Below are 23302 nucleotides of genomic sequence, written 5' to 3'. Positions count from 1 at the left end.
CTTTTTGTGGCTCTCGACCGTGGGCCCATATCACCCCCCCCCCACTTGTGGTCTTGAGATGTTCTAAGACATCTTTTCCCAACCTATGGTCCGCGCAGGTAGTCCGCAGGCAGACTTGATAAAATTATCCACCCGTTGCAATTTATATTACCAAGGGCCGGACAAATCCCAGGTCACCATGGCGACTAAAAAACTGATATTGGCGCCTTAAATTTTTCTTGTTGTAGTCATTAAATTGCAGGCCGAAAACAGCGCAAAATGTTTGGGATGTATAGCAGCATATCTGCCACAGAGCCGCCCTTGGGGGGTGTGCGACAGGTCACGAACTCCTAAATTACACAGGTTATCTAGGTGGTCGTGGACAGGTGCGGTCGCTGCAGGCCCCGCTGTTTGGGGGCTCCTACACTTACGGTAAAAGAAGTGAAAAAATATAAATTTTCTACTTTAAAAACCGATTTTTTTCGAACAAAGTAAGGTGTCTGAGATTCAACTGATTTGATTCTGGAATTCTCATCGATTCTGGAATCATTTCTTTCGATTCTGGAATCATTTCTCTCATTAATTCTGCGTTTCAATCAATTCTTGAATTATTTTACTAATTAGTTTTCAATTTCTATCAATTCTGAGATTTTTCTCCCATTAGTTCTGAATTTTCATCAATTTTGCGATTTTCTCTCTCTCATTACGTCCGAATTTCCATCAATTCTGAGATTTCTCTCATTAATTCTGAATCTTCATCAATTCGGGGATTTTTTCTTTTATTAACACTGATTTTTTTTTTTAAATTCTAAGATATTTTCTCTCATTAATTCTGAATTTCTATGAATTCTGGGATTTTTTTCTCCCTCATTAATTCTAAATCTTCATCAATTCTGGGATTTTTTTCAATTCTACGATTTCCCCCCCCCCCTCCCCCATTAATTCTGAGTTTTCAACAAAATTTTGGGTTTTTTTCTTTTATTAATTCTAAATTTTAGATATTTTTGGGCATTCCTGCATATTCTGTGGTAACGCCTGAATCTCTTCGGATGCCAAATTCTCCTCCCGCTACAAAATACATAAAATCGTGGCAAAGGAGCCGGGAAATTATTCTCGTACCAGGGCCCCGCGTCTGATGAGAGCGGCCCTCATCTGTCAACATAAAAAGGGGTCACTATGCCCAGAAAAAGTAAAAAAAAAAAAAAAGCAATATTTTCAATTTCTTTCTTCAGGTAAAAATTTTTGCACCTACAAAATAGTTCTGGCACCACGATTTGCCCAGCCCTCGTAATATCCATATGGATTCGGATTAAATTTATTCAACTAGAATGCCGGAAATTGTGATCTTAACTACGGGATGATTTTCTAAATTTTGCCAAAAATTGCAATTTGTTGTTTTAAATCCAATTTGCTAATTACTGCTGAAGGGCGTGGAAATAAAGGCCTGCTACAAATCGCAGTTAACAAAAATGAACGGTATATTAACTTATCGAACTGCGCCGCGATGAATTGTAACTATTTCCCAAAAATACGGGACATTGCTAATTGTCAGCAAAAAGCATTGCCGAAAGTAGGCACAATCACCAAATTATAATTGTTGAAAAAACGTTAAAGCGGGCAAATACGCGAGATAAATATTTATGATTTTTGCCACAATTACCATAATATAATTTATACTATGAAAACGCTGTGTATTACGAACAAATTCAAATAAATATCAGTAAAAAAACGGGACAAATGTATAAAGAATGTCGGAACGACTAAAATTACAGGTATGTCCCGTAATACGGGACACAGGTGGTCCGTCTAATAATTTCGAATATTTGACTGGTCTTTGTTTTCAGAAAGGTTGAGAAACACTGTTCTTAAGAGAGTGGGATTACACTATAAAAGTTTGACAAAAGTCCTTTTATAAAACTTTTATAAAAATCCAACCAATAAGGTTATTGGTTACATTCTAGAAAATGCGATTGGTGACCTTATTGGTTGCATTTTTCAAGTTTTATAAAAGGACTTTTACCAAACTTTTATAGTGTAATCCCGGCCTAAGGCAGTGTTTCCTCAAACGTTCTCAGCTCATGTGGCCCCCCTTTGAACACTATTTTCCACTCATGGTTCCCCTGATTATCCAGGCCCCCCCCCCCCCGTTCCAGATCGAAACTTTCTACTTATCGAATTGTATTTAATCAACCCTATAAGATCGATATCTGGAACCCTGGTCCAAATGTGCCCATGTATTAGGTGACCCTAGTTCTATGGACAGTCCTGCTGGATGTGCAATGCTCTAAATGTACCATGTTGAAACGGATATGAGAACTTTTTATTATATGTGACATCTAAATCTTAATTTTGACTATCATGGAGTGGGTTTCGGCAAGCGCGTACGTTCAAAAAGGAGCAGGGGCGGGGGGAGGGTTGCTCTTGTAAATGTTCCTTGACTATGGGCGGTCAGTAAGGATTGTCCTCTTAAACGTTGATCAAGCACCGGAGTTCGGGATCGCGATCGACCGCTGTCTTCAGGTCCTGCTGGGTGATGAGTGCCTTCTTCTGTTTCGTTCGCTCCCTGGCCGCGTTGCAGGACAGTTCGGCAATCTCCGTCGTCATGTATTCCATGACTGCCGTCATGTAGATGGCCGTCTTGGGCTCCACGTTGCCCTTGCAGACGCTCTTCAGGTGACTGAGGGGGACGTTGGCGTCGAAGCGCTGCTTGAAGTGATGGTGATGGAGGTGAGCGGAGGATTGCGGCTCCGGCACCTTGGGACCGGTTGGCTTTTCGGTCGAATCCGGCTGCTGCTTCTTCTTCTTCTTCTGGGACTTGCCGCCGTCGCTCTTGACGCTGGCGGACGACTTCTTGGTCGAGGTGCTGGCGACGGATTTCTTGACCGCTGTCTTCTTGGTGGCTTTCGTGGCTTTCGGCGTGATTCTCGCCATGTTCTGACGGAAGGTGAGAAGCCCTTTGTGTTTACCTGTGTGGTTGATTTTTGCGATTCAAACTGGCGCTTGCTTGTCCGAAACTGCTGTCGACGATAAACGGCCGGGAAGGAGAGCTATAATGAGAAGTTCTGTGTTCTGAAAAAAGACGGATTCCAGTTCGCCGCGCGCTATGAAGCCTGTCAGATCTCGGGCTGTTATCGTGGGAGACTGACGTCTTTTTAAACGGCTCCCACGATTCAAAACAATTATTTTCCCTTCCAATTTTTCGCGCGAAATTTTAAGTAATTAAATAATGAACGCAAGCACAAAAGCACAGCGAAAAAAAATCTTCATTCACGAATTACTTCCCAATGAGTCGTTCGTGGGGGGGGGGGGGTTGCGTATCTCCGCCCATGGAGTCCTTGAAGAGGAGTCGGCTGCTGTCATTTCGTTAATTGAGTTGTCATTGAGCGCAACAGGCCTACAACGGGCCAATACAAGAATTACCAGAAACAAAACTTCGCGTTAGGTTCAGCACGCACATTTTCCAGCATGTCCCAGGTTTTCTTTGACCACCACCGTATATCATTAGCCTTATCTCTTCATTGAGACAGAGCGGCGGCTCATGTGATCTGGTTAGGAGGAGGGGGCAGAGGCTGCTGCCATTCAATCTCTGATGATGAGCAGATGTTTAAAATCGTAGAAAATGTGAACGTGTCGGAAATGTGGGGGGAGGGGGAGGTGTCGGAAGTGAAATGAAGTGATGTACAATAATCGGATCGGGTGAAAAGGCCATGGAGCCAAAGAGGATAGGTTGTTGACCGTTGGACATGAGAGCATGTCGAACGCTCTGGTTTAGGCGTGTATGCAAATAAATATGAATATAAGTTATTCTCGTTGGCTCTAGTGTATACTTAAATCGTAATATGTCTAGGAGGCCAAGTGAAGCGGGGGGGGGGGCGTATACCTCTGGTACGAAGGGTCCATTAAGCGGCCGATTTAAGATCCCACAAGGGTGGGGCAGACAGGGGCTCCAACCGGAGGACCATAAGCTGATACAGATTCGTCGCACGCGGTGGAGGGGGGGAATCACCGAGGGTGCGTGTAGTGAACGGGGAAGGGGGGGGGGGTGTTGAATGTCCAACTCTGTTCTGCTTTTTTTGCCAAAATACAATTTTTTCACTGAACGATGGGGCGATTGCCCTCCCTCGGTATCCGCCTATTCTCGGGACAATTGTCATCTTTTTTGATAGTATCTACTAGTTCGTTAGTTTCTGATTCGTTTTCGTTAAAATTATGTCATGTTTTCATTCACAAAAATTTCGAGACTATTTATAGACATTCCCGACCTTCAAATGGGATTCCAACGGTGAAATCTTCATAAAGGCTCACAATGTGCTGAAAACAGCCCAGAAAAAAAAAAAGGATTGGCTACATTCACTCGCATGAAATTTTATAAAACTTTTGGTGTAATCCCGGTTTTGGCAAAATTGTACGGGGTGCCAAAAATGGGGGAAAAATCGAGTTAGGGATGAAATTAACAAAAATACAAACATTATGCGGGATGAAATTGGGAAAAAGGCAAAATGCATACACCGTATGCATGCGTAAATGAATCTCAAAAACTGTTCAATTTCATCGCGACAACAAACGAATATAAACATATCAGGTTGCAATGCCGATTGTAAACTTGTACGTGTTTAAAATTGCACATATGTTAAACTTGGTGCCATTAGAAAAAGTGTTAAGTTGGGGTTTTGTGCGCGCCCGCCATTGAATCCGCCTCCGGACCTACTATTGCAGAATTAAAGTGTTCAGCAAAATTAATACTTATTTTCGCTTCAAAAAATGTAAATTATAAAGATTTCTTAGAAAAGGGCGGTAAAATCCAAAATTTCCGAATTTATCCCATCAAAAATGGTAAATTTCGCATCTCTCTCGTGAATACGAAATTTACTTATCCCTAGTTATAAAAAAAAGATCATAATGAATACACGCACTACAAGAGAGGAAACACTACTGTGTGTTCAACTGGATGCCTCTCTACTCGAACGTTGATTGGCTGAGAAAGTGGGTGCAAACCTCATTCGATTCGCTTTTGCAGCGGGAATGGGCGCGATCATTCAAAACTACTTGTTCACGCCCCTCCGCGTTGTTGAATCGTGTGTTTGAGCGCCCTCTATCGAGTCTTGCTTGATTATGTGTTTCTCGTCATTTACATAAAAAGCAATACAGGGAAGCTTCTATATGACGATAAATCATCTCTTTACAACGATGACATTTTTTTTTGTAAATATCTTGTTTGGAATTGTCCATATAGTGTAATCGCTGTGTTCTTCAATAGCTGGTCCACGATACATTCCGCGCAATTCATGTAGCCGCTACGTAGTTTTAAATTGAATGAAAATAAAATACAGTATATTTACTGTTTATGTATTTTTTTGCTGGTCCACAAATTATTTCTCCAATTGCTGTATTTTTGCCGGTCTTTAATTAATTTCTTATGTTTATGCATTTTAAAGTTAAACATCAAATGTATGCCTGTATGTAAATTACAGCAGGCCTATTTCTCTTTTTTGTATATTTTTTGCCGGTCTGCAAATTATCTCGTTTGTTTATGTTTTTTTGCTGGTCCAGTAATTATTTCTCCTTTTTTTACCCCTGCAGGGCCGCCATTTCAACTTTTTCCGGGGGGGGGGGGGGGGGGGGCAAAGCACATGCACTCAATGTATGTATATATACATACACCATTTTTAGTGTATTTTCGAAATCCTAAATGACGGGCCTGTACCCCTGGTCCGAAAATTATTCCTCCTATTACGCATTTTTTACTAGTTTGCAGATTACTTCTTTTGTTTATGTTTATTTAGATTGTAGATATTTGTCAACATATTTGAAAATACATTCATATTTGAAAATACATTCATATTTGAAAACATATTTGTCAACAGTTTGTGATTTCCTTTGTAACATGAATCGTCTCTTCTGTCAAACTTCACCACCGCATTCCCTTGTATAGGCCTCGGCCAAGCCATATTGTATAGATAAATAAATAAAACTCTGCTGATTTTCCAATCCCCACCCCCCTTTTGGTTCGAAAATTATTTCCTCCTATTTCTGTGTTTTTGCCCATCTTCATTCAAATTAATTGCTCATATTTATGAAATTTAGACGTTAAATTTATGCCTATATTTAAATTGCAGTGGGGCTATTTCTCCTTTCTGTATATATTTTTGCTGGTCTGCAAATTGTTTCTTTAGTTTCTGTTTTATTTTTTTGCTGGTCCACTAATTATTTCTCCTTTTTTTCCCTGGTCAGGAAATAATTTCTTCTTTTTTTCCCCCTGATCCGCGAATTATTTCTCCTATTCATGTGTTTTTTTTCCTGGTTTTTGCAAATTACAGTATTTCTATTTTTTGTATATTTTTGCCAATCTGCAAATTATTTTATTTGTGTAGTTTTTCCCCTGTCTGCAAACTATTCGCGATGCGAGGATCCGGGTTCGAACCCCACAGTGGTGGTCGGCTGAAGTTGGTTTTCTGTGGTTCCCAACTTCAAGGCGCGAATGCGAGCCTATCTCCCCGTTAAAAAGTCTCGCCACAGAGAGCAACAGGCCTACAACGTTACAAATATTCAATCATTACACTTCACTCACAATTTGAAGTATAGATGGCAGCACTGAAATATCATACACAACACTAGCTACACACTCAGACGGTTAGGTGTACACACTCACTTTGTTCCCGACTCTGCCACGGAGCTGGGCTGGAAGAGATCTCGGCAACGGGATAAGTCCGGTGGCAGAGACCCTGGCGTTAATTCATTCATTGTCTGCAAACTATTTCTCCCATTTTTTTTAAACGAAATATTTAATTGCATCGCACAACAGTGTAATGCAGTAAACTGTTTTTCAGGGGCGGAACATCTGACTGAATTTTATTTATTAACATATTAAAAAAAAAAGGACAGGACTAGTTGTCCCACACTTGTCCTGTCATTTGGTAATGGTTATGTGCAGACTTATACTGCACATAAGTATAGATCATCCGAGATGTTACGGGGGTTAAAAATTTAGTAGTAGGCTACTTTAACCTATTCACAACCAATTTTATTTTCTCAGGAAAAAAAAAAGTAAGTAGGCCTTTAACCACTTTACGATCAAGGACGTAATATTACGTCGAAACGCTCGGGAAATAAATTCAAACAATTTCTCTCTGTTTTCCTTCATCTCTCCTCTTCATCGTGAGGCTATGTTGTAATCCTACGAAGATGTTCGTAGTCCCTTTTTATAATGCACAGTTAGATTAGGACATGGTGACCATATTTATCACCCATTTGTCAAATATAGATCATCCGAGTTTCTTGCCGATCATTCGAATAAGGGGCCATTCAAGTATTACGTAAGCAAATTTTCAGCCAATTTTGACCCCCTCCCCTCCCCGTCAGCAGTTTAGAATATTTCATATCTTCAAAAAGGGGTGGTTGATGACGTAAGCAACCGTCAAATACCCCTTGTCATCAAAAGTCAGCAAATCGGAAACACCCCCCCCTCTCGATGCTGACGTAATACTTGAATGACCCCCTAACTTGTAAGTGAAAAAAGGGGGGGGGCTAATAAATAAATTAGGATATAAAGATCGATAATATGTTGAAAGAGGAAAAAAATTACCGAGGGAGGAGGGATTACAAAGGGACATGTGTCCCATTGGTGTTTTTTAGTGGGACACATATGTACCAGTGGTATTGTAATAATGATTAAAATGCAATGAACAACTAAGTTATTTTTATTCAAATAAATTTTGTGTTAAAATATTAATAAAATAATAAAACGCCCGTGGATCACGTATGTCCCAGTGGTAGCGAAAAATGGTTAAATCTAAATATAAAATTGGTTTTCTCTGTGTGTATGTCACAATTCACAAATCTACAATTTTAGACAAAACACAAATTTTGCATATATACCAAACGGGACCCGACTTGAACGATAGGTTACTTTAAAAGTTTGCCGGAGCTGGGCAAACATCCGAAATGGGCGAAAAACTATCGGGTAACAATGGTTTCTAGGCCTCAACAATCACTTTCGGAATGTTTACTTGGGTTACCGTGGTTCCCCTTAGCAAAGCGTTTCAGACATGCATATGCCTTTACCATGGTTTGTCACTTCTTTAATGCCGCCAGTATTATGTATAGTAGTTTCTATGCCTTTATAATGGTTTGTCAGTTTTTTTCAATCATTTCAGTAATTGAAGAAAACCCGGGCAGCGCCGGGTATTATAGCTAGTAAAATATAAAATACAAGTACAATGGATACATTTTTGTGATAGCGATAATGATGATATATTAAAATAACATAACAAAAGAAATGTATTTTTGGAATTTTTATTTTGAGCGAATGAATTTACAACACTGTCACTATGTACAAAATTTACACATTCTCTTCTTCTCAAAAATTTACACATTGTATTCCTATGCAAAATCGAAACATGAAACGTTCACTTTTAAATATTGGAGGTCAAAATACACCGCGTGTTTCACGAAAATTATCCGCCGGGAATAAAAATTCTACAGTTGATTCTCTGAAATTGATGTAAAATATGAAAAGAAAAATGTGTAATATATCGTAATTTCCCGCAAATAATCCTCACGTGCAAATTTCATTCATCCGCTGTGAAATCTCAATAAAGAATATGAGGTGTTTTTGGTCCCAATCTTTTTCCAAATATTAAAAATATTCTATCAAAATAAAATCACGTTTATGATTAAAATTATAAAAATTGAAAATATTTCTATCCAATCGGCCCACTCGTCTCATTTGCATAAAATTCTCTTCATATTTTTGAACGAATTGTTTTTTTTCAATTTTTTTCCTTATAACTTTTTCAATTTGTCAATTTTTTTCCCTTCAGTGCATTTATTAATTGTGCTTTTCACCCTCTCTATCTTGCAAAGCCTTGCACAGCAATTGGTAAATTATTTATTTTTATTCTATCTCTGAAAACACAAAGAAGCTGAGGATAATAAGGTCAAACTCGGTTATAACTACAACATAATGACCTCACCTATAACGTCAACGATTGGCTGTCCGAACTATTGAACATAATGCTAATGAACCTTGCTCATAACGTCAATGAAAGACAATCAGCTCGGAAGAAAGGCAAATTATTCGTTCCTCCCGTTTCAATAACGTTTTTCCAAGAAATTCCTGAAATTAGAGCTGATAATATCCAGGGAATATCCGTCTGTTGTTCTATCCATGCCCAACGTTGGATAAAAAATGCTTATTGCGTGTTTTAAATTCTGAATTGCTCATTGACATGACCGCTATACGGGACATTCCCGTATTTTGCCCTTTCTGACTATTTTGTACCAAAAACACAAATTCCCAGTTTTTTCACCGTAACCTGCTTTAATTCCCAATCTTTACTAGAATCAGGAATGAAAGTGATTTGCGTAATTTATATATAACTTGTGTTACAATGAATATGACTATAAATATCCCACTTCACATATTTGTCAAGTGTTCATCTTTTCCCGTGAAATACATTTTTTAGCAGACTCGCTGTAGTATTTTCCCCTACCAATTTATAAGTGATACAGTAGGCCTATTTGCTAATTTCGTAGACATTTGGCAACATGCTTGGAGAGAATCGGCGATGCCCCTAATTAAAATCCCGATTTCCCGTATTTTTTTCGATCAAATTGGTCACCCTAATCATAAAGAAATAAAAACTTCATGCAAACTATATGATATCCTCATAATATATTTTTCGTCAAAAAGGGCCTTGGAAATGTTATCCCCGGTTGAAATGACACCTCGGTTATAACGAAAAAATTTCGAGGAATTTTCGATTTTCCTATAAACGAGTTTGTATGAGCTAAGAAATCAAGATTTTTTTTTTTAAACTTATATTCCTTGGATTATATGCAGGAAATTACGTAATTAAAAGCATGCAAACCAGTAGCATTTGCGGCACATTTTCATGAAAACTTGTCGAGATATCGATAACTAAATTTTGATTTTTGCTACTTTGTGCGTGTTCAAAAGCGTCACGGCCAAAATCGTAAAAAGTGAAGAATAAAAAATTTCAATCATCCATATACAGGGTGTCCTAGAAGTGATAATGCGGCCTTTATCTCTTCAACCATCCGTGGTAGAGGTAGGGTTCTAGTTGAAAAAATGCTCAAAAGGCATTCAAAAATCACCCTGTACCAGTTTTGAAAATGGAAAATACAGTGCATCGCCAAATAAAAAAACTAATTTTTTAAATGGTTTTTTTGTCCCCTAACTCTCAATTAGGAAATTGTTGCCGTGTATCTCCTGAGGCCAACAGTAAAAAAAAATATCCATGTTTCTAAGTGCAATATTTGTCAAGATATTTGAATTCAAAAATCCGATAAAAGAATAGCAAAATATGAAAGAAAAGCAAAAACGAACGGACACACAATGCGCATTTCCCTCATTTATGCTGTCGATCCCCAACTTTTCTGCGATTTTTTGAATTCGAATATCTCAGCAAATATTGCCCTTAGAAACATGGAATTTTTTTAGTTTTCCTTCGGTTGATACAGGGCAACAGCTTTCTAATTGAAAAGTAGAGAACAAAGGGACCGTATAAGAAATTAGATTTTTTTAATTCTGCAAACTTACTGTACTTTTCACTCTCGAAACTGGTTCCGGGGAGTTTCTGACGGCCTTATGAGCATTTTTTCAACTGGAACCATACCTCTACGACGGATGGTTGATGAACTAAAGGCCACATTAACGCTTACAGAACACCCTGTATATCGACGAATTTTAATGTAAATATGTTATAGGCAGTGCCGTCTTAACTCATGGGCCCACCCGGGCACCTCACAAAAATGAGAATTAGTTCAAATTTTGGAGAATTTGCCTGATAGGGCCTCAGCAAAATCACTTGGCCCGGGGGCCCATGATGCTCTTAAGACGGCCCTGGTTATAGGACAATTTTTCTCTCTCGATTCAATAGAGAGAAGAAAAAATTCACTAATCGTTTTTTTCTAATTTAAGGGCTGTTTTAATTTCTAATAATTCTTCACAATTACTATTTTACAGGAATGGAACTATCGCGAACCCAATTTCGGTTTCAAACTTTTTCATATTTTACTTCACTTTTAGGATCAACAGTATAATTTTCTGTTTTCTTTTTGTTTTTCGGACATTTTGTGAAACACCCTGTATAAATTAAAAGATAAAAATTCAAATATTTTCAATTTTTAACCTCACTCGATTTGAGAATTTCACCACCTTTCAATTTCTATGGCTATTTTAAACTGGTCAATCAAAGTCTTCGAACGCGATCAATCGAATTTGATTACAGTGGATCCCGCTTATAACGTTTTTTTTAAAAAAAAATAACGTTGTAAGCGAGAAAACACTTTAAACGGGAAATATGAATGAGAATTAGCTTTGGGAAAGCCAAAAATAAGTCGCACTGAGCGGCAACGTTATAAGCGGGATCCGCTGTATAACAAACAAATAAGAATTTTCATTAGCACAAATGATATTGACCATTCACGGCGCCATGCGACTGACTGATAAGCTAAAATCAATCCAATCCATAAGCAATTACGCCACTTGATTCACGTCAGGAAACTAAAATTCAATTATTTTCTTCAGTTGTAATTCATAGAAACTATTCGTAAATTTCAAATTTAAAACACAGTAAAAAGATAAAATAGTGAATTACCATCGTAAAATATTGCTTTCAAAAAAAACCCGATGAATTTTAAATTATTACTTTTGGTTCTTTTCTGGGCCACTTTGGGAAAATGAAAAATTGTTTTAGGGCCCCCATCTGGAGGGGGAAAAATTAATTTTGGGCCTCACTCGAAATGCAAAATGACAGCTTTGAAGCTCATCTTCCCATTTGAAATGAGAAAGAAGAAGCTGAACCACATTATGTATAATAGGGGGTTCAACCTTCAGGAGAATAAGGGCCATTCCATATTGATTTGAAAGCGTGATTTAAGTGATCTGAAATAGTGCTTGCTGAAGTGATCTGTAAATATGCCGCATATCACTTAAGTGATCTGAAAATGTGCTGCGGAACACGAGTGAGATCTGGGCCAGTGCCGCGGGCCATTTAAAGAATGATCTGTAAAGTGCCATAGGTCGCTTAAGTACTCTGCAACTATATTACGTTGATCTTTAAATATGCTACGGGTCACTTAACAGATCTGGAACTGTGCCACGGGCCATCTAAGTGACCTGGAACTGTGCCACGGGCCATCTAAGTGACCTGGAACTGTGCCACGGGCCATCTAAGTGACCTGGAACTGTGCCGCAGTTAACTCAAGTGATCTGCAAATATGTTATGGACCACTTGTGTGACCTGTAAATTGCCGCGGGTCGCTCAAGCGATCTAGAAATATGCCACGGACTACTCAAGTGAAGTGCAAATTCACCACGGGTCACATACGTGATCCGGAAATGTGACGCTTATTTGATTTTTCTAAAATTAGGTTTGAGGTCGCGGCCCACATTAAATGACTCCGAGGGCCACGGGTTGAACATGTATGACCTCTGCTTGCGTAGGCGTAAACTGTGTCTGCCAGATGCCCCCCACCCCAATATGTACCACCATCCCCATAATCCTATACTTTTAAAAATATCAGGTTTCAGGCTACCCCCAACGTTTTTGAGCCCTCCCAGTATTTCGAATAGCTTTACGCCAGCAGTATGTCTGCCTGCTTCGTGGCAAAATACTATTGAAATCAAACCGCAACAATATTAAAATATTCATTCACGTTGGCTCGAAATCGTTTGTTGGGCTGCATTCATAGCTGTTCTAGACCGCATACGGCCCGAATAACCCTGCGGGTTAAACACTGATTTTGGACCGATAAAATTCGGGAACGTGGTAATATGGCAAAACAACTGGATGGTCGTTAAATGTCGGATACTTTCAGCTGATTTCATAATAAATGCAATAGACCAGGTGTGTTCAACCTTTTCGAGACCGTGGGCCAATCAAGTGATTTGATAACACATTTTTTAAGTGGAGTGCGCCACTTTCCGAGATCCCTTTAGTGACTTTGGGTGCTGTTTCATCAGATCATTTGAGTGGCCCGTCGCACATTCTCATTTCAATAAAGTCGCCTGCGGCACAGTTCTAGATCACTTGAGCAGCCTATTGCACATCCTAATTTCAATTAAGTGGCCCGCGGCGGCACATTTATAGATCACTTGAGCAGCCCATGGCACATTATCACTTGAATTAAATGGCCCGCGGCACATTATCACTTCAATTAAGTGGCCCGCGGCACATTGCCAGATCGCTTAAAGTGTCGGTGATACATTTCCAGATCACTGCCTATGACACATTCACGGACCACTTAAGTAACAACGCGGCACATTTACAAATTATTTAACCCCTTTAAGTGGTTTTTAAAATTTTCCTGATCCGTATTATAACTGCCACATTGGAAATAACGTGTTGAGAACCCGAGATATTTCGGGGTGACCGAAATAAAGCAGATCAAGTTTGACGAGTTATATCTCGGTATTACCGCTGAGTTTAAGGGTTAAGTGGCCTTGCGACACGTTTTCAAACCAATGGAGTGGCCCACACTCTCAAGGTTAAGCATCCTTGCCATAGAGCAGTGGTTCCCAAACTTCTTTTTGAAGCGCTACGCCCCCCCCCCTCTTTTGACTAAAAATTTATCGACGATCCCCTACATAGGCTAACCATTGCTATATTTTGCCAGTAAATGTGCAGTCCCGGAAGCAAATATATATACATACATACATTGGCCTACGCAAAAGGGGGTTTTGGGATTCTAACGCCCTCTCGAGCCGAGATTATTTTGCAGGAAAAAACGTAACCCCCTTTGAGAAAATTTTGCGTACGCCTATGTATATATATTCTTAACTTGATGTATTGGTTATTGTACAAGTAGAATTTGATAAATTACATTGTATGATACATTGTAATTAGCTCAGCTGAGTAAAGGCATTTTTTAGTTTTGATACGTTTTTAAAGTAGAAATGAATTTCTTATTTGGACGTTTTAATTTTGGAGAATCTTTCCCCCCCCCCAAAGTTCATTGACTCGACCTACACTTTGGGAACCACTTTCCTATAGAGTATCAAGGATTCCCAAATCCCTCCATCGAACCTCCTAAGCCGGAATTTTCGGTGGGCTTTTTGGCAAGGACTTCTATGAGACCTTGTGAATTTATGACCTAAAAAAATGTGGCTGCCGGGCTCCTGGCCTGTCAGGATCCTGGATCCTGTCAGCATCCTCTTCGTGGAAGCCACGCAAAGTGTAGACCATTTTTTTTATATTTCACACATAAATTTTTCTATTAATGAATCACAGTTTCAATATCTATTGACTTGAGAAAAAAAATCCATCAGGGGGCGTCTCAGACCCGTTTTCCTGTCGTCAAATTATGCAAATTATTGTAGTTTCCGTGAACGCCGCAGCACGAATCGGTCTGCGGAATGAGGTGGAAGAAAACCAAGAGGAAAAAGGAAAAAGTGTCAGCATTATTATGCGAGTGTTATTACTGTACATAACTCTTGAGGCACGGAGAACACTTCACTATTAGTTCACACCACTTCCATTAAAACACCAGCAGTGTTTCTGGTCACCACACGGGAGTGTCGGAGCTGAGCTGTGGCGTTTGGTGCTGCTGAGGCATGTTCGGATAAGCTTCTTGAGCGCTCCTGGAAGCGTACCCGTCCATGGACGCCTGGATTTGGATGGCCATACCATTCTTCGGGCTGGATTGGTGGTGACGGACGTAATCTCCGTTCGGTGCCATGTATGGTGCGTCTGAAGCCAGGTTGACGCCTCCTATGGGGGGTAGGTAAGCAAAACGAAATATAACTTTAAAAGTGTTCTCTGTCTCAAAAGTTTATAGAATCTGGGAAAAAGTGGTTTTTTTTAGACGAATGAAAATAAATGTGGGAAAGAAAAATATTGTATTATACAGACCAGATGGCATTCAACAACTCATTTAGAAAAAAATATACAGTATATATATATATATATTTATACCAAAACAAATAGAAATGAAATTTCTGTGCGTCCTCTCTCTCCTATCCAGGATTGATAAAGATGTGTGTGTCCATTGAACGTGGAGACCGCCCATGCTATGACAGAACTTCTACCCTGATGTCTGCTGAAGTATGAGCCTAGATATTTCCTCAAATCGCGACAATTACCTTATATACGCATCCGAACCATCCAACACAATCTATTGCAGAAGGCCTCCGCGCGAAGCTCGTGACGTTAATGAAGAATGTTATCTCATTTACAGCTATTGGATATTGCCGCTGTGGTGGTCATAGTGACGGACTCGCGATGCGAGGATCCGGGTTCGAACCCCACAGTGGTGGTCGGCTGAAGTTGGTTTTCTGTGGTTCCCAAATTCAAGGCGCGAATGCGAGCCGATCTCCCCGTTAAAAAGTCTCGCCACAGAGAGCAACAGGCCTACAACGTTACAAATATTCAATCATTACACTTCATTCACAATTTGAAGTATACATGGCATCACTGAAATATCATACACAACACTAGCTACACACTCAGACTGTTAGGTGTACACACACACTCACTTTGTTCCAGACCCTGCGACGAAGCTGGGCTGGATGAGATCTCGGGAACGGGATAAGTCCGGTGGCAGAGACCCTGGCGTTCATTCATTCAGCTATTGGATATTATAGGCTTACTACTAAAAAAGGGTAATGATGCGCATGCGTTGGCCTGCTATATCCAATGGCTATAAGTGAGATGAACTTCTTCAATGACATCACGAGCTTCGTGCGGAGGCCTTCTGTTATAGATGGCGTTGGACCATCTAAGTTACATTTCTTTTCGTCTCTGAAAAGAACACTGATTCATTTGTTTCCGTGAGTTACGTGATTTCGAGCGCACCCTCACCTCTCGAAATATTATTTTTAATGTGCTTGAATATGATGTTTTGAGAGGGGATAATCGACGGATAATTTTCATGTGAACCACAAAATCCGTTTTATTTAAAATTCTTTTTAAAGTCGTATCTGGCGATATATTCAAACTGGAGACCCGAAGGATTCCATAAACAAACAACACATCATCTCCTAACCAGATCACATAGCGCAGTGCTCTGTCTCAATAAAGAGATATAAGCAGATGATCGAAGAAGACCTGGGCCATGTTGAAAAAAATGTGGGCATTTGTGTTATGATGCTGACGTGAAATTTTGTTCTGCTCGTTATAGAGCTGCCATCCGCCATCAATTTTTTAAAGTGAGTGAAGTGTAATGATTGAATAATTGTACCGTTGTAGGGCTGTTGCTCTCTGTGGCGAGGCTTTTTAACGGGGAGATCGGCTCCCATTCGCGCCTCGAAATTGGGAACCACGGAAAACCAACTTCAGCCGACAACCACTGTGTCACCGGTGGGGTTCGAACACACAAACATACCTGGGTCTTTTTATCAACCTATCATCGTAGTAATCGTTTATCGAGGTCTTCCCGAACGTGCGTTGGATGGTAAGGCGCCTCACTGGCAAAAACGCGATAAATCATACTTTTGCAATGATTTGAAGCCTTTCGAAAACATTCAATATTCTATAGGCTTACCTTACAACTTCAATCTCAAATTTCTGTTAACCTCGTCCACAGAAAGCTGCGTCGTTTTTACTCGTCGTGTAAATAAAAGAGATTCTCTCGCACATTAATTCATCCTACTGCATTTATATAGGTTTCAAGCTTTGCGTCACGATTACGCGTTTAAATTTGCATATAATCAATAGTTTCTGTAAACTTTGGACACTTAATTTTAACAAATTAACGTTATATATATATATAAATACAATTTTTCTTATTTTATGAAAAATGCTCTTTAAATTGTCGAAAAAAATTATCTTTAAATTATTTTGAATGTTCTTCTCTCATTTTCTGTGAAAAAAAAAAATGCACTTCATTACACCACGTGCTACAGAAGTTATACAGAAAAAAACAAGAGACTTTTTTGGGACGTAGTGTAATGACCAACCGCCGGTCAATCGTGTTCATCCCGAAAATTCTCATTAAAATAACTACGTATACGTTGTTTTGTGGAAAACTCTGCTCACACTCGATCAACCGATATAGGTTATTTATAAATATCCCGCGTATTTGGTTTACGAAAGTAAATTATTGTAGTGGATACTGTACCATTCGCCATGGATGGCATGCCAGCGACGGTCGGTGGGTTTTGTGAATCCAGCGGATGTCCGTCGACGCTAGCTGGTCCGATTGGCATGGTACCCGGAAACACGGTCATCTCTTGAGAATGATTAGCGAAGTACTCATAAAAACCTGGATGTGGCCCGTATCCGAAATCATTAGGGCTGCTGGAATCTGGAACGTGAAAAGTAACGAATACATTAGCGAGTTCATTAAAAATAAAAAAAATGTATACATTTCTCGTTCACATCTCTGTAATTACACTTCGTACATGTTTTGGGTCGTTCTGAAATCTTTAAGCCCTCTTTTCCCCGTTAATGTTTGAATGATGGGGAAAATAAAATTCAAAACTTGTATTTTTCGAAGTAAATCCTCGGTTTATTGTTACAGTTTTGAAGTATTTTTCGGGCTTTTAAAAATTCCGTTCATGTGGAACAGCGGTGTACAACTTTTGCAGTCCGCGGGCCAGATCAATCCAATACCGCGGCCCATGTCAGCTCTGCCCCGCCTATTTTTCAACAAAGAAATGGACAAAATCCTTGTTCTTTTGTTTGCCAAAAGTGTTTGAAATTAACTCTTTATATTAGAGGTTCTTAATCTATGAGTCATGACTCAAACTTGAGTCGTAGGAGCTTCCAACGTGGGCCGTTCAAATCACTTTTGATTCTCAGGGGAATTCTGTGATTAGTCGTAGAAATCCACCTACGGCAACGGATTCTTCAGCTATAGGTCACGACCCAAATTTGATTCGCAAGGGCTTCCAGATGGGTCGTACGAATTCATTCACAGTTTTCATTCACAAATGCACATATTGCGTCACTGGTTCCACTAATTTTGAAAAAAAGAAACAGTCCAACGAGTCGCGAAGCTGATCTTGCTGTTGTTTTTTTGCGTCGCTGCTGAAAAAGGTTGAGAACCTTTGCCTTACATTGTAGAATTCGGTTGATAGGCACGAGCATATACTGTAGTTGATTATAACAGTTTTATTATTATTGACCCGACTCCTTTTTACTTCAACTGCTTACATTTTTACAAAATGAATAATTTTATTTCTAATTATGACCAAATATGAATTCGCTTAAGCAGATTGTTTTTCAAACATTCGATATACAACGATTTTTCAATTTAATACCTCCTTTTTCCATGGAACAAGAAGGATCGTTGTAACGAACGTCGACTGTATATAAGCCGAAACACGCATCTACAAAAAAAAAATGCTTTGCTACTTTTGAGATGACCTAATATAGTTCAGACAAAACACTTACTCTCATCACCACGAGGATGGATTTCCAGTAAATGTTTAGAAAAAGAAAAAAACAATACAGATTTCACAACGGTGTTTTCACACACAATATCCAGTATCCGAATGCACATTTCTCCAATTCTCATCTTAATAACATGCACGTAATTAGTGATAACAATACCCATCAAACAACCAACCCTACTTGAATATAGGACGTTTCTCAGAAACCACAAGAGACAAAGGTGATTCAAGACGTCAAAAAATTTACGCAACTGACCATCACCACAGCAAATCGAAAAAAGAAGAACATCATTATTCATACAATACGATACTCTCCATATTGTCGATATAAAAGGTAATAAGCCATACTATAACAAAAATTATAATAAAATCAATGCATTCTACATATGTGGCTCACCTTCCAGTAGTCTTAATGAAGACATAAAAGAAAAGAGTTATTGAGTAACGCGTGAAGAAGGTCGGAAATCTCAAGAGCCATTTTTTTTTTTCATGGATTGAAAGTTCATGAATACATACATGCATGGTGTTGGTTTGGTTGTTCTCGCATGTAAGCATGTTACGCTCGAGGCCTTATTTCACAAGTTTGTAAACCGTGAAAGAATTGTTCGTAAGAATGAAGAAGTGGGGGAAGGGGAGAAGTATGGAAGCTGTGATGTGGTCATCTGCCACTTTTGATTGATTAACATATCCGAAAAAAAAATTAAGAAAATAAAAATTAAGAAATGGATGTAGATCTTTGAAGACGAGGCGGGTTTCGGAAGAGGAGGTGTCAGAGGCAAAACGTGAGGTTTGTTGGGGCCTTACATTGAAAGGTGGACTCATGGGAGCCCTGAAGAAAACCACGATAAAAAAAAAAGGCCTTAATGAATGAATGAGGCAGAAAAAAAAATTATAAGAAGAAGAAGAAGCGAAAGTAATGAGGAATGAACCCTTCGGGGCGAATAAAAATATAATGAAAATGATGGTGAAAATCGACAAAAATCTGAAGCTTCTGTGGATTTTCTTTTTTGTTATTTTTATTATTCTTTCATAAAGAACTGGATCCGACCGACGCTAGGCCAATGAAAACAACAAGTCACTCTCAATCAGCGCCCAGGCACGGCCTACTTGAATTTTTTTTTTTGGCTATTTCTTAAATGCGGTGACGCCATCGTGGTTGTTTGTCTGGAATAACTCGAATTGTATGTATAATTTCTAGATCTTTCTCTTTGACATCTTGACTATTAATGTCAAAATTGTGACTAACTGCAAGTGGTTTTACTGCAAGTCAACATACGAAGTGGAAGACGTAAAGCATAAAAATTTATGTAGAAATAATTGTTGCTTTGGGTTGAATTATTCGTGAACTGAATTGTTCTGAACGGTATACAAATTTTGTCATAGGAAGGCCCTTCACGTCTTTACTATCTCAGACATAAAAGCCGGATGCCTTTCGGTATATGCGAGTCCGCTGATGACACAGCTCAGCATTTACCATGAATTTCGTTAGGTTTGTTGGAAGGGGGGGGGGGGGGTTCCTTAGTGCGGGCTGGACAAATCGAAGAAAAAATTAGGTGCCAAATAAACAGTCCCAGATATAAGGATGTTTTTTTTTACTTTTCCGGAACTTTATGACCTCTTCCCATGTTGGAAGACACATTATTAGGGAATCAAAAAAAAAATTGTGGTTATCCGGGATGAACAAATCTAGTCGCCATGGCGACTAAAAAATTGGTATTGGCTCCTAAAATTTCCCCTGAAGCTACTAAATTGCAGGCTGAGAGCAGCATAAAATGTTTGGAAGGCATAACAGTGCATAATTCGTGGGGAAAAAATCAATCTCTTTTGTTTTTACATTGCCATATATCAAATTTTTATTTTCTAAAGGGGTCCGCGAACTTCAAGTCATTGGTGCAAAGGGTCCGTTGGCAAAAGGTTAAGTACCTCTAGCTTGGGAACTTGTGAAGGACGAGGTGGTACCTAACCCGGTTATGTAATATTTTGTGGCAAGTACGATTATCATGATTTCTACTGTATATATATATGCTCAATTGACAGATCCAAAACTAAAAATATTCTTGATTAACAGGACATACGCTCGATATCAGCTTTGACCACGCACTGATCCGAGATTCATTTCGCTGCACCCCATTTTTAGATTCCCCCCCCCCCCCATGTGACTTTTGCCGAATATTTCACATTTTCCCTCACCAGTTTTGATTTTCCGGATTTTCCTCGTCTCTGGCAACCCTGCTATAGAAGTTCAAGCTAGAATTGTAAACAGTAAAAATGTATAATAAGTGTTCAATCTAATTTAATCCCTTCCTAACGGTTCCTAATTTGCAGCCCACACTATTCACATTTCCACATCTATTTTATTTCTGCTATATAAGTTATAAATAACGAATTTCGCCTCCATAAATATGAAAGAAATACAAAGGGAGGGGGGAAACCATATTTTCTCTTAACATGAATTTATATATAAAGTTTCTGAAATAATATTCTCTCCATCCATAAAATTTTAAACACCGATGTAGAAAACTAATAGACGGATATCAAGACATTTTTTTTCCCTCCTCCTCATGTACTAAATAAAACAAGAAAAAGCTATTTCTTTGAAAATATTTTAGGACTTTGAATAAAAAAAAATATATCCCTATAATTACTCTTCTTCGTCCGTCCCGAAATCGATTTCTTCTTATGAGTTTTTAGACTTGAGTATCTTGTTAAAAATTCCATGAGAATTTCGCGTTGTAAGGAAGACTTCTTATGAGAAGTAGCCTCGTTTCAATGGTTTTCGATTAAAACTTCCGGAAAGTCCAGGTATATTTTAGTTCTTATAAGGACCAAAGCCCCCCCCCCCCCCTCCCACTATAATTTTTCAGTAGCTTCTTTGTTACTCGTCCAAGAAGATTCTCTACAGGAAGAAGTAACAAAGAAAATTTTTTCCTTTAAATTTTTTTCTTATAAGTTTCTTAAATGCGATGAACACGCTTTTTCGTCATTTTTTACTTTTTCCCCCTACTATTTTTTTTTCTCCTTTTTTGGCTTAAGAGATCGTGATTAAGCGAGAGCAATTAATTCTTTTTTCTTGAGAGGAGGAGTGAGATACTATCTTCAGACTATCGAGTCACGATTTAAACGCCTCCTATTTATGAGCACTTTTCCCCCCTTTCGTTGAACCATGATGAAAACTATAAGGATCATAAACATCACTGTACATTTCCATCAAGCTCGGAAAATAATCATATTGCTTAGTTGGAAGCAGAAGTTGAAGTCAGATCTGAACTAAATATTGGAATCTGATGAGTCGCCCGAACGTTCCGATTATGAGCGATTTTGACTGAAATTTTTCCGACCTATTTCTCAAAAAAATTTGTAGAGAAAATTAATAGACAAAGACGTTGAGCATGGATGATGATAATAACTTTTGTCGCACCACTGTCGTTTTCTGCGTGTGGGATGATCAGACCGCGACTTTTAGTTTAGAACCGATATCAAATGATTTTCCATGTACATTTCACACGCATACCCCGGTTATTTTCTAGGTAATTTCTAGGCCATGGAGATTTTCCACGGGATACCTGTTACGGACATTCTGCAGGTTAGACTGAATAATCTCCAGGTTGTTCTTGAATATGGATATTTTTCACGTGATTAAAGAATCATAAATATTTTCCACAACGGAGATTTTCCAGCGGACTCCAAGACCCATATTTTAAACGGGATACCAATACCATGGATATTTCCCAGGTAATTCCTAACTGGCCGGCCCAGTTAATCCGGCTAATACCCGAATTTCGGACTTTCGCTGGGCCCTGCATGTCGATCCTTATACAGTAAAATCCCTCTTAGCGGTCACCCCTCTTTTAAGGTCAAATAATAATTTCCCATTATATATAACAAAAGCATGCATTTCAAACCCCTGATTAACGATCACCCCGTCTTTTAAGGACGAATTTTTTTGTTCCGTTTTTGTCCGTAAAAGAGAGATTTTACTGTATACGTATCACTAAGATATCGATATTCAGATTTCTTTGATCGCCAAGCTTACATAGTTAACCATAATTATATCATAAAAAATACGCCCACGTGGCTATGCCCCCGAACCATAGGGATCAATATATATAGGGGCTGGCCAAAGCACGGCGAAAACCCGAATTTCGGATATTGGCCTGTGTCAACTGGACCGGCCAGTTCGTGAACTGGCAACATATATATATTAATAATCTTATTTGTGTCATTATTTTGATATTTTTTTATTTAAGTATGTGCATCATACTCAAATACTGAAATTAAAGTTGTATTTTTTTGCCTTTGTAATTTTAACTTGTTTCAAGGTACAAGACCCAACGTTGTATGTACCTTGAAACATTTTAACCCTCTCTTAAATCCGTATCTTAGGGGGTTATAGTAGAACAGAAAGTTAATTTAAATATCACCCGAACTCTCATATAGTATACAGATACTAAAAATCAATTCAGTGAAATTTTACGGTAAAAACTCTGAGACTTGGAAAAAGAAGTTTGGAAAATAACGTGTTCTCCAAGGCATAATAGATTTCACTAAATATACAAGTTTATAATAACCACGGAATTTCTTCTATTTTTTTGCTCCTCACTCTTCACACATTTCTCTCTCCTCTCAAAAAATATCACTGTTCCCTTCACTAGAAAAAGGTCAAGCATTACGCGACCATATATCATATCCTTTAGGATAGGAGGGGGGGGGGGAGAGGGGGAGGGAGAATCCAGGGACAGCGATTGACACGAAGGGACACCATTTGCCCGTCGATATTAATCCTTAAAGAAATATTACCTCTGTCTGGCTCGGTTTAATTACATCGATACTTTCCCCGTTCAATCTCGTGGAAGACGCTCTCTCTTCAAGGCTTAATCGAGGGTAAAAAAAAAAAAGTACAATGTTGGAGCAGAGGGAAAAGAAGATGGGAAATATTTAACAAAAAAAAAAAAAAGAATACATGTA

At 38.9% G+C, this 23302-nt stretch overlaps 1 protein-coding gene across 1 annotated transcript in view; it reads right to left on the bottom strand.

Moving 5' to 3' along the window:
* Nucleotides 1–13891: 13891 nt before the first annotated feature.
* LOC149076909 (LIM/homeobox protein Lhx5-like) overlaps nucleotides 13892–23302 on the bottom strand; it is an 86815-nt gene continuing 77404 nt past the window's right edge. Inside the window, exons 5-6 of the mRNA XM_089244626.1 lie at nucleotides 17062–17247; nucleotides 13892–14714 (exon numbers count right to left, since the gene is read on the bottom strand). Of these exons, the coding sequence (XP_089100752.1) occupies nucleotides 14506–14714; nucleotides 17062–17247 (395 nt within the window). The 3' untranslated portion in view covers nucleotides 13892–14505. The remainder of the gene's footprint in view (nucleotides 14715–17061; nucleotides 17248–23302) is intronic.

This window comes from Pholcus phalangioides, unplaced genomic scaffold (assembly GCF_987345545.1).
Source record: "Pholcus phalangioides strain wild (caught in Gottingen) unplaced genomic scaffold, Ppha-v1.0 ptg000015l_1, whole genome shotgun sequence".
Taxonomy (NCBI): domain Eukaryota; kingdom Metazoa; phylum Arthropoda; class Arachnida; order Araneae; family Pholcidae; genus Pholcus; species Pholcus phalangioides.
This window is presented reverse-complemented; position numbering and strand designations above follow the sequence as displayed.